The sequence below is a fragment of the Galeopterus variegatus genome, unplaced genomic scaffold, assembly GCF_000696425.1.
Source record: "Galeopterus variegatus unplaced genomic scaffold, G_variegatus-3.0.2 Scaffold2016, whole genome shotgun sequence".
Lineage (NCBI taxonomy): Eukaryota > Metazoa > Chordata > Mammalia > Dermoptera > Cynocephalidae > Galeopterus > Galeopterus variegatus.
The window spans coordinates 209708-222648 of NW_007728127.1; the positions used below are offsets into that span (position 1 = coordinate 209708).

Sequence of the window (12941 nt, forward strand, 5' to 3'; positions counted from 1 at the left end):
ATTTCCTTTATTCTTTCCCATGTTTCCAAATTTGTAGAAGTTATCAAGCTGGGGGTTAAACCACCTTTGCTGTTTGTTGGTTGGTGAATCAGGCTACATCCATTTCAAAAGTTTTCAAAAATATTAATTTGCCTTCTGTGTAGAACAACCTACAATATGGGCTGGACAGATGGAATTACATTTATTTATAGACAGGAAACTGACATGGAGAGATTTGGTTGTTAGAGATTTCAAAACCATAGACAGAGCTGTGACTATGGCCTGGGTGTGTCAACTCCTAACTCTGTGATAATCTCTGCTCAACCAAGCCTGGGCACTGCATTGGAATGTCTAAGGTGTATATATTCTAAGTAAGAGGGTCACATTTACACAGTGCTAATAGGGCCATCCAAAGAAAGAAATGAAAGATCAACTCTGTCTCTCTATTTTGAATCCTTTACATTTAGTGGACTTTTTAAGGGCAAAAGTAATCATAAGAATCACATGGTTACAACACAGAGTACTAACCACTATATGATCATGGCGTACCAAAATTATGGAATATGAGGATACTTCAAAAACTTTCATGGATTTATAAAATCCATAAAAAAATTTCATGGAGTGTATATACATATATATATATACTCACCCTTGAATATATGCAATATATCAGCCTTAAAAAGAAAGATACTCCCATTTGGAAAAACATGGATGAATCTGAAGGACATTATGCTAAATGAAATAAGCCGGATTCAGAAAGACAAATACTGCATGATCTCACTTGTGTGTGGAATCTAAAAAAATAGTCCAATATGTAGAAACAAAGAGTAGAATGGTGGTTATGAGGGGTGGGGAGGAGAAGGAAGTGGGGAGATGTAAGTTGAAGGGTGCAAACTTGTAGTTATGTAGGATGAATAAGTCTGGAGATCCGATGTGCAGCAGGAGAACTATGGTAATAATATTGTAGTGTATACTGAAAATTTGCTAAAAAAGGTAGCTACGGAAGATGATGGGTATGTTAATTTGGTTACCTGTAGTAATCATGTTACTATGAATATGTATATCAAAACCACATATATGGGGCCGGCCTGGTGGCGCACTCGGTAGAGTGCGGCGCTTGGGAGTGTGGCGGCGCTCCTGCCGAGGGTTCGGATCCCATATAGAGACCAGTCCGCTCACTGATTGAGTGCGGTGCGCTCACTGATTGAGTGCGGTGCGGGTGCGACACCGAGGGTTGCGATCCCATTGCTGGTCGCGGTAAGGGCGCAACACCAAGGGTTGCGATCCCGTTACCGGTCACGAAAAAAGACAAAAAGGAAAAAAAAAAAGGTATATATATATATATATACCTTAAACATATACAATAAAAATAAATTTTAAAAAAGCACACAGCTAAATCAAAGGAACTTTCCTTCTTTTTTCAGAGTGTGCAGAATGATTCCCAAGCAATTGCCGAAGTTCTCAACCAGCTTAAAGATATGCTTGCTAACTTCAGAGGCTCTGAAAAATATTGCTATTTACAGAATGAGGTATTTGGACTGTTTCAGAAACTGGAAAATATCAATGGTGTTACAGATGGCTATTTAAATAGGTAAACACAACTAACGCTCATTTCAGATATTTTGCTTTTCTCCAGTTTCATTTTGTCAGACTTCATTTGCTTTATATGCTTGGCTTACCGGACCTTTTGCCTTACAGTTTCTCTTTTTATTAGAGATAAATCAAAGGAACTTTCCTTCTTTTTTCAGAGTGTGCAGAATGATTCACAAGCAATTGCCGAAGTTCTCAACCAGCTTAAAGATATGCTTGCTAACTTCAGAGGCTCTGAAAAATATTGCTATTTACAGAATGAGGTATTTGGACTGTTTCAGAAACTGGAAAATATCAATGGTGTTACAGATGGCTATTTAAATAGGTAAACACAACTAACGCTCATTTCAGATATTTTGCTTTTCTCCAGTTTCATTTTGTCAGACTTCATTTGCTTTATATGCTTGGCTTACCGGACCTTTTGCCTTACAGTTTCTCTTTTTATTAGAGATTATGTCCTCTCTTTTTCCTGGGTGGTTGTGCAGTACAGGGATCCAAACCCATGACTGTGGTGTTACAAGGCTGGCTCTGATCAACTGGACTACCTGGCCAGCCCATTTTACTAGAGATTTACTTTACGTTCTTCTGTGGTTCTCAGACAGTGTCCTATAGCCCTGGGTGCTCATTAATTCAGTACAGGGATCCAAACCCATGACTGTGGTGTTACAAGGCTGGCTCTGATCAACTGGACTACCTGGCCAGCCCATTTTACTAGAGATTACTTTACGTTCTTCTGTGGTTCTCAGACAGTGTCCTATAGCCCTGGGTGCTCATTAATTCTACTACTCTGAAATCTAATGTATCTTAAAACTAAGGTCTCTGAGGGCCAGCACTTAGAATTTTTCAGTGAATGCGAAATAGTGGTCTAAATCATGATAGAGGAAAAAGTGACTGTTCCCGTCACTTATAAAATAGACAAAATAAATTTTTATCAGCTTTAATATTGTTCTGTTTCATTAACAGTGGCGTGAGCCAAATGTTCACCAGCAATTTTACCTCTCTCTCTTGTTTTTTCCAGCTTATGCACAGTAAGATCACTACTCCAGGCTATTCTCCAGACAGAAGACATGTTAAAGGTTTACGAAGCTAGACTCACTGAGGAAGAAACCGTGTACCTGGACCTGGATAAAGTGGAGGCTTACCGCTGTGGACTGAAGGTAACTTGAAAGGTTTTAACAGTGGCCCAGTTTATGGGAAATATAATACAGGACTCAGCTCCCAACTATAAAGCTTCACTAGGTTTTCAAGAATTTTGAGGATTACTAAATTTCATTGGCCTCACATGATTGATATCAATCGTCATCTCTAGAACTCTTTACCAGAGTGTGGCTAGCAGGAATTATGTGAGAAAGTAATTTGGGGTGAGATTAGCTTGGGGAATGCTGAGTTAAACATAGTTCAACTGGTTTCTTTACTGTGGGGCTTCACAGAATTAATATGTTAATGTACATTATAATTATTCAGGAATGGAATATGATGTTTAGCATTTTTCAAACCGATTTACACATCGAGTTCTTTTTTAACAGGGTAGCAGAAGGAACTAGATCGCTGGAACAAATATTGGGAAATGCAATTTAGTAAATACATTTTCCTGGAATGCTTATCACTTAAAAATACTAATATTCTAATAAGTTTTATAAATTTTTTATTTCCATTTGGTGACGTGTAGCATACAATGAGAGAAGGGATTAATTTGTACTCATTTTTTTCCTCTTGCAGAAAATAAAAAATGACTTGAACTTGAAGAAGTCACTGTTGGCCACCATGAAGACAGAATTGCAGAAAGCCCAGCAGATCCACTCTCAGACTTCACAGCAGTATCCGCTTTATGACCTGGATCTGGGCAAGTTCAGCGAAAAAGTCACGCAGCTGACTGATCGCTGGCAAAGAATCGATAAACAGATAGAGTACAGGTGTGCTAACCTCCTCCCCACTTCCTTCCCATTTGGTTGTTCCCAAGATGATGTCACTTGAAGTGATCACTGTGAAAAACAGGTTTTGTACTGTAAGTTAGGCTAATAGATGCTCTTTTCATGACTGCCTGTAGGCAGCTTTGTTTGAAATGGAAAATACATCACAATAGCCGAGCTTGAACCTACCCATGTCAGGTGCCATCCAGGGTCTTAGAGAAAGAGCAGAAGCCACTGGGCAAGTTCTTTTGTGCCCTATAAACTCTTGTCATAACTGTTGGAAGGAGTAGCTGCTTTGAATGAGTGTTCTCCAAACATTCATGAAAATTAAATCTTATGCAAAAGAAATGTCATACTGCAAATGAGGGTCTTAAACTGAATTGCCTTGCTTGTCCATTTTGCTAGCAATGCTTTTTAAAAACCATTTTTACTGAAGTATAGTTTATATACCAAGTTTTAGTGTATTTGGAGTTGTGCAGCCATCACCACAACCTGAGTTTTGTACATTTTCATCATCCCAAAAAGAAACCCTGTACCCGTTGACGGTCACTCCTCATTACCTTTCAAACTCCCAGCCACAGGAAATCACAATATTTAATATTATCAATCTTTCTGTCTCTATAGACATTCTCTGGACATTCCATATTAATGGAATCATGCAATATGTGGTCTTTTGTGATTGGCCTCTTTCAGTTAGTATAGTGCTTTCAAAGTTTCATCCATATTGTAGCATGTTTCCGCACTTCATTTCTTTATTTTCTATTTTATTTTTTCATTTCTTTTTATGGCTGAGTAATATTCCCTCATTTGGTTATACCACATTTTATTAATCCTTTAATCAGTTGATGGATATCTGGGTTGTTTCCAGTTTTTGGTTATGATGAAAAATGCTGCTATGGACATTTGTGTATAAGTTTTTCTGTGGGCATATGTTTTCAGTTCTCTTGGGTATATACCTAGTGAATTGCTGGGTGATTCTATGTTGCATATTTTAGGAACTAATAAGATAATGATTTTATTATATCTGTTTTCCCCCAGATTATGGGACCTAGAAAAACAAATCAAGCAACTGAGGAATTATCGCGATAATTACCAAGCTTTCTGCAAATGGCTCTATGATGCCAAACGCCGCCAGGATTCCTTAGAATCCATGAAATTTGGAGATTCCAACACAGTCATGCGATTTTTAAATGAGCAGAAGGTATAAGCCAAGTTGTCATTCCATAGCTGTGTTGAGATTAATTGGGTGTAAATTGTTTTTCCTCTGGTTTTCATGATGAATATTTAATATTATTAATCTATTTTGTGAATGCTTTAAAAATACCCAGAGGAGGGGCCGGCCCGGTGGCGCACTGGATAAGTGCGCCGCTTGGGAAGCGCGGTGGCGCTCGATCCGTTGCCGGACACGGAAAAAGACAAAAGACACACACACACACACAAAAAAATACCCAGAGGAAAAGCAATTGAGATATTTACAAAGAAATACAATTATGAACATAGAAATAAGGTAATGTTTTTCTCAATGTTATAGTAAAGTATCTTTATAAATTGAGGTGATAGGACCAGAAAAAAATAGTACTGACTAGAAAGTAGTTTCTTATAGGCAATAAGAAGATGGAGAGCTTCCTTTTTTCTGAATGGAAAAAATGTTCATCTCCTAAGCTGTAACTGCATGAATATGAGGCCAGTACACGTAGTAATAAACCAAAGGAAAAAAAAAGCAAAACAAATAACAGTGATAAAAGAGTAAAATAACATTTATTTTAAAATATTTATCTAATTTAACCTTTGTTGTTTTTTTTTATATATATAGAACTTGCATAATGAAATATCTGGCAAACGAGACAAATCAGAAGAAGTACAAAAAATTGCTGAACTTTGTGCAAATTCAATTAAGGTATGTTGGTTTCAAAAAGAATGTTCATGTTTTATCAAGAATATTATTAACTGCATTATTGCTGATTTGCTTTAAAGATTATAAATTTATTGAAGATAGTGATTATGGCTCTTATATATTCTCTCCTGAACAAAGCATAAAAGTTTGTTACTCATTAACTTGACTTCATTGCATGTTGTCAATATCCAGGCAAATGGGATGGTCTTTTAGACTAATGGTATATGAAAAATTCTCCAGTTAGCACACAAAGATGTTCGGCTTGGTTTAATAATGTAATATTAGATGCTTGGACACTAGTGCCACATTATAGCTTTTGGGGTTTATCATTAGAAATGCAACTTGATGATTAAAAACTGTGTATCTGTAGCTGTTGGTGACTCCTTTTAAGTCCACTAAGATTGTTTCTCTTAAACTTTCTTACTCTGTAGGATTATGAACTCCAGTTGGCATCCTATACCTCAGGACTGGAAACTCTATTGAACATACCTATCAAGAGAACCATGGTTCAGTCCCCTTCTGGGGTGATTCTGCAAGAGGTATATATGTCATTTCATAGGTCTTAGAGGCTGCCCTTCCATCTCTTCTCTTTTCCCTGTCTCCTGCCTGCCTTCCCTATAGTCTCTTGAGTTCATCCCTTATTATACGGTATGTACTCAAAAAGGTTTAATAGCAGGTTATATGCTCCTTCCAGTGTGAGTCATTGATATATGATACGTTTTAGGAAATGATTAAGGGAAATCTAAATCTATCACCTATTTTAGGGTCTTTACAGAAATTGGGCTTAAATTTCTGGGTTTGATGAGACTTCTAAACAGTGGAAAATATATAGTAGATTTCTAAAAGATGACAACTTTCCAAAGATGTCAGAGAACATTACCTGTCAGATGGTTTAGGGGAAACAACCCATAGTGACAAGAGTGGAATACAATGTTCTTAGCCCTTTGTTTTTACTTCTAGATTTTAGAACTAGTACACATGAATGAAGGGAATTTACTCCTTAAATTATAATCTGATTATTTCAGTGTTTTAGAAAACAAAATTGGCATAGGACTTAAAATAAAGTTTTTTTATTTGGTGGCCTTGCTGGTATGGGGATACGAACCCTTGACCTTGGTTTTTTAACACTGTGCTCTAACCAACTGAGATAACTGGCCAGCCCAGAACTTTTTTTTAAATGTTTTATATATATATATATATATATATATATATATATACACACACACATACACATCTATATATGCATATGTATATATATATATCTTCTTTCCCTCCTTTTCTCCAAGGCTGCAGATATTCATGCTCGGTACATAGAACTACTTACAAGGTCTGGAGACTATTACAGATTCTTAAGTGAGATACTGAAGAGTTTGGAAGATCTGAAGGTAATTTACCTACTCTATATCGTTGGAGCACCACAAAAAAAAATAGAACCCTATTTTACTGCCTCATTATAGCATGGATTTTTATATACTCACTGGTGAAACTATATTTCTTCTAAACATTTAGTATAATACAGTTTGTTTGTAAGTCTGGGGTTAGTTCCATGCTCCAGTACTCTGCTCTAAATGGACTTAGATAATATTTGCAAAATTGTAGCTACTTTACATTGCCAAAAAAACAGTCATTTAATGTTTGCTCAGTAAATTTGCTGTATTTCTTTGTGTTAAATTAAGGATAACAACATCCTGGACAAGGTGGATGTGAATTTTTCATATTGAACAATTGTTCAATTTACCTCTAATTTCTAATACTTGAATTGAGTGCTCTAAATGGACTTAGATAATATTTGCAAAATTGTAGCTACTTTACATTGCCAAAAAAACAGTCATTTAATGTTTGCTCAGTAAATTTGCTATATTTCTTTGTGTTAAATTAAGGATAACAACATCCTGGACAAGGTGGGTGTGAATTTTTCATATTGAACAATTGTTCAATTTACCTCTAATTTCTAATACTTGAATTGAGTTTATATGGAAACTTACTTTATACTTTGAAATAAGGGACTATAATTTATGAAATCATAAGCTTTTGATCTTGAAAGAAATTACCTCATTTTAAGCTGAGGAAGCTGAGACTAAAGACAATACTATAGCATTTGCTAAGATCATACAAGTAGTTCATGGAAGAATTATGATGAGAATCCAGATTTTTAAAATTTTTGTCTAGTAATTTTTGCCTCGTATCACTCTTTATGAGGTGTGTGTGTGTTTATAAAGAGAAATGGGGATGCACGTTGTCGTGGGAGGGGAAAAGTACTGCTTCTTTCTTGTGATGTGAGGTGTTGTTCTTTCAACATAATCTCTGATTTCACTTTTACAGCTGAAAAATACCAAGATTGAAGTTTTGGAAGAGGAGCTCAGACTGGCCCGAGATGCCAACTCAGAAAACTGCAATAAGAACAAATTCCTGGATCAGAACCTGCAGAAATACCAGGCGGAGTGTTCTCAGTTCAAAGCTAAGCTTGTGAGCCTGGAGGAGCTGAAGAGACAAGCTGAGCTCGATGGGAAGTCAGCTAAGCAAAATCTAGACAAGTGCTATGCCCAAATAAAAGAACTGAATGAGAAGATCACCAGACTGACTTACGAGGTTGAAGATGAAAAGAGAAGAAGAAAGACTGTGGAAGACAGATTTGACCAGCAGAAGAATGACTATGACCAACTGCAGAAAGCAAGGCAATGTGAAAAGGAGAGCCTTGGTTGGCAGAAATTGGAATCTGAGAAAGCCATCAAGGAGAAGGAGTATGAGATAGAGAGGTTGAGGGTTCTTCTGCAGGAGGAGGGCGCCCGGAAGAGAGAATATGAAAATGAGCTGGCAAAGGTAAGAAACCACTATAATGAGGAGATGAGTAATTTAAGGAACAAGTATGAAACAGAGATTAACATTACGAAGACCACCATCAAGGAGATTTCCATGCAAAAAGAGGATGATTCCAAAAATCTTAGAAATCAGCTTGATAGACTCTCCAGGGAAAATCGAGATCTGAAGGATGAAATTGTCAGGCTGAATGCCAGTATCCTGCAGACCACTGAGCAGCGAAGGCGGGCGGAAGAAAATGCCCTTCAGCAAAAAGCCTGCGGCTCTGAGATAATGCAACAGAAGCAGCACCTAGAGTTGGAGCTGAAGCAGGTCATCCAGCAGCGCTCAGAGGACAATTCAAGGCACAAGCAGTCCCTGGAGGAGGCTGCAAAGACCATTCAGGACAAAAACAAGGAGATCGAAAGACTCAAAGCCGAGTTTCAGGAAGAGGCCAAGCGCCGCTGGGAATATGAAAATGAACTGAGTAAGGTAAGAAACAGTTACGATGAGGAGATCATTAGCTTAAAAAACCAGTTCGAGACGGAGATTAACATCACCAAGACCACCATCCACCAGCTCACCATGCAGAAGGAAGAGGACACCAGTGGCTACCGAGCTCAGGTGGATAATCTCACTAGAGAAAACAGGAGCTTATCTGAAGAAATAAAGAGGCTGAAGAATACTTTATCCCAGACCACAGAGAACCTCAGGAGGGTTGAAGAAAATGTCCAACAGCAAAAGGCCACTGGCTCAGAGGTGTCCCAGAGGAAACAGCAGCTGGAGATTGAGCTGAGGCAGGTCACTCAGATGCGAACGGAAGAGAGTGTGAGATATAAGCAATCTCTTGATGATGCTGCCAAAACGATCCAGGACAAAAACAAGGAGATAGAAAGATTGAAGCTACTGATAGACAAAGAAACAAATGAACGCAAATGCCTGGAAGATGAAAATGCAAAATTACAAAGGGCCCAGTATGACCTGCAGAAAGCAAACAGTAGCGCCACCGAGACGATCAGCAAATTGAAGGTTCAGGAGCAAGAACTGATACGCCTGAGACTCGACTATGAGAGGGTTTCCCAGGAGAGGACTGTGAAGGACCAGGATATCACGAGATTCCAGAGCTCTCTGAAAGAGCTCCAGTTGCAGAAGCAGAAAGTGGAAGATGAGCTGAATCGGCTGAAGAGGACAGCCTGTGAAGACTCTAGCAAGAGGAAGAAGCTGGAGGAAGAGCTGGAAGGAATGAGGAAGTCATTGAAAGAGCAAGCCATCAAAATCACCAGTCTGACCCAGCAGCTGGAGCAGGCATCCATTGTCAAGAAGAGAAGTGAGGACGACCTCCGGCAGCAGAGGGACGTGTTGGACGGCCACCTGAGGGAGAAGCAGAGGACCCAGGAAGAGCTGAGGAGACTGTCCTCAGAGGTCGAGGGCCTGAGGCGGCAGTTGCTCCAGGAACAAGAAAATGTCAAACAGGCTCACTTGAGGAATGAGCATTTCCAGAAAGCGATAGAAGATAAGAGCAGAAGCTTAAATGAAAGCAAAATAGAAATCGAGAGACTGCAGTCTCTCACAGAGAACCTGACCAAGGAGCACTTGATGCTGGAGGAGGAACTGCGGAACCTGAGGCTGGAATACGATGACCTGAGAAGGGGCCGCAGTGAAGCGGATAGTGATAAAAACGCCACCATCTCGGAACTAAGGAGCCAGCTGCAGATCAGCAACAACCGCACCCTGGAACTGCAGGGGCTGATTAATGATTTACAGAGAGAGAGGGAAAATTTGAGACAGGAAATTGAGAAATTCCAAAAGCAGGCTTTAGAGGTATTCACAAATATTTGATCACAGCTTCACTGTTTCTCAGATAATTTACTCCATTATCATCTAATCTGAACTGTGCTCTTTTTACTTAGACTTAAAGTCTAATTTTTCTTTTTATTGCTCTACTTCTACCTGTCGTAATCCAGATAACCACTTTAAAATCATTTCAGTGCTGTTCGTACTTTTGTTCTGACTGCATCATATGTGTGTGACCTGTGTTTGGCCCTGTTTTTAAGAACTTTAGCATGTCAGTAACATCTAATCACTTCCTCTGAATGTTCTGCTCTACTTTCTAGAAGATTACTCTTATTTAGTGATCTATGATGTATATTTGGAATTAAAATTGTCCTAAATAGAAGATATTAAAGCATTTCTCTATACAATTTTTAAATCACTTTTTCTTGCTTGCTTAGATGATTTTTCTGAATGTGTTATTCTGTACTTTTGATCATGGCCCTAATACATTTCTTTTTGTTTGGCTTTTCTTTTAACCCCTCATTTAAAAATAACTTCCTTAACAGCTGACACATTTGACTTCTATAGACAATCATTATTCTGTACTTTTGATCATGGCCCTAATACATTTCTTTTTGTTTGGCTTTTCTTCTTTAACCCCTCATTTAAAAATAACTTCCTTAACAGCTGACACATTTGACTTCTATAGACAATATTTGTGTGGGTATGGGAGGGGCGTGTGTATATATCCATATATTTGCATTGCTTTATTAAACATCTTATTATAGTTGTAACAGGTGAGATATAGGTATAGCAGGTAGGATAACCTGGAACAAAACTGTCCATATTTTTTTGAACCATAATTATTGTTAAGATTAAGACAGGTCTACAGCTTCTCCTAGTTCCTTCTATGGAAAAAAAAATTAGTAAGTATGAAGTCATTTAACAAAGTGGCAACATATATCTAAAGAATTTTTTCCATGAATTTGTAAGATAACAAGCTAACAGTATATCCAGGGAAAACAGTGAAAGGAAAAATAAGTAAACAAGTTTGAAAAAAAAGATACAGGAAAAGAGGTTAAATTATGACAGTTATATGATATGATCAAAACATTATTTTTTCCCATTTCTTTTTAAATTCTAGGCATCTAATAGGATTCAGGAATCAAAGAGTCAGTGCACTCAGGTGGTGCAGGAAAGAGAGAGCCTTCTGGTGAAAATCAAAGTTCTGGAGCAAGACAAGGGAAGGCTGCAGAGGCTGGAGGATGAGTTGAATCGTGCAAAAGTGACTCTAGAGGCAGAGAGTAGGGTGAAACAGCGCCTCGAGTGTGAGAAACAGCAAATCCAGAATGACCTGAATCAGTGGAAAACTCAATATTCCCGCAAGGAGGAGGCTATCAGGAAGATAGAGTCAGAAAGAGAAAAGAGTGAGAGAGAGAAGAACTGCCTTAGGAGTGAGATAGAAAGACTACAAGCAGAGATCAAGAGGATTGAAGAGAGGTGCAGGCGAAAGTTGGAGGATTCTACAAGGGAGACACAGTCACAGTTGGAAACAGAACGCTCCCGACTTCAGAAGGAGATCGATAAACTCAAACAGCGCCCATATGGGTCCCATCGGGAGACCCAGACTGAATACGAATGGACTGTTGACTCCTCCAAGCTGGTGTTTGATGGACTGAGGAAGAAGGTGACCGCGATGCAGCTCTATGAGTGCCAGCTGATTGACAAAACAACCTTTGACAAGCTGTTGAAAGGGAAAAAGTCAGTAGAAGAAGTTGCTTCTGAAATCCAGCCTTTCCTTCGGGGTGCAGGAGCTATCGCCGGAGCTTCTGTTCCTTCTAAGGAAAAATATTCTTTGGTAGAGGCCAAGAGAAAGAATTTAATCTTCTCAGAGCCCACAGTCATGCTTCTGGAAGCCCAGGCAGCTACAGGGGGTATCATTGATCCCCACCGGAATGAGAAGCTGACTGTCGACAATGCCATAGCTCGAGATCTCATTGACTTCGATGACCGCCAGCGGATATATACAGCAGAAAAAGCTGTCACTGGTTTTGATGATCCGTTTTCAGGCAAGACAGTATCTGTTTCAGAAGCCATCAAGAAAAATTTGATTGATAGAGAAACTGGAATGCGCCTGCTAGAAGCCCAGATTGCTTCAGGGGGTATAGTAGATCCTGTGAACAGTGTCTTTTTGCCAAAAGATGTCGCCTTGGCCCGTGGACTGATTGACAGAGATTTGTATCGGTCCCTGAATGATCCCCGCGATAGTCAGAAAAATTTTGTGGATCCAGTCACCGAAAAGAAGGTCAGTTACATGCAGCTGAAGGAACGGTGCAGAATCGAACCACATACTGGTCTGCTCTTACTGATAGTACATAAGAAAAGCATGTCCTTCCCAGGAATCAGACAGCCTGTGACTGTCACTGAGCTAGTCGATTCTGGTATATTGAGACCATCCACTGTTAATGAACTGGAATCGGGTCAGATTTCTTATGATGAGGTTGGTGAAAGAATTAAGGACTTCCTCCAGGGTTCAAGCTGCATAGCAGGCATATACAATGAGACCACAAAACAGAAGCTTGGCATTTATGAGGCCATGAAAATTGGCTTGGTCCGACCTGGTACTGCTCTGGAGTTGCTGGAAGCACAAGCAGCTACTGGCTTTATAGTGGATCCTGTTAGCAACTTGAGGTTACCAGTTGAGGAAGCCTACAAAAGAGGTCTGGTGGGCATTGAGTTCAAAGAGAAGCTTCTGTCTGCAGAACGAGCTGTCACTGGGTATAATGATCCTGAAACAGGAAATATTATCTCTTTGTTCCAAGCCATGAACAAGGAACTCATCGAAAAGGGCCACGGCATTCGCTTATTAGAAGCACAGATCGCAACTGGTGGGATCATTGACCCGAAGGAGAGCCATCGTTTACCAGTTGACATAGCATATAAGAGAGGCTATTTCAATGAGGAGCTCAGTGAGATTCTCTCAGATCCAAGTGATGATA

At 39.1% G+C, this 12941-nt stretch overlaps 1 protein-coding gene across 2 annotated transcripts in view; it reads left to right on the plus strand.

The window, feature by feature from the left end:
* The window catches only part of DSP (desmoplakin), a 47646-nt gene that overhangs the window by 32601 nt on the left and 2104 nt on the right, over nt 1–12941 (plus strand). Inside the window, exons 16-24 of one of the 2 annotated variants that reach the window (XM_008580092.1) lie at nt 1404–1570; nt 2588–2726; nt 3289–3482; nt 4518–4680; nt 5293–5376; nt 5805–5912; nt 6660–6758; nt 7696–9990; nt 11087–12830. In XM_008580092.1, coding sequence (XP_008578314.1) covers nt 1404–1570; nt 2588–2726; nt 3289–3482; nt 4518–4680; nt 5293–5376; nt 5805–5912; nt 6660–6758; nt 7696–9990; nt 11087–12830 — 4993 coding nt within the window. The remainder of the gene's footprint in view (nt 1–1403; nt 1571–2587; nt 2727–3288; nt 3483–4517; nt 4681–5292; nt 5377–5804; nt 5913–6659; nt 6759–7695; nt 9991–11086; nt 12831–12941) is intronic. The other variant, XM_008580093.1, reaches the window with a different exon arrangement.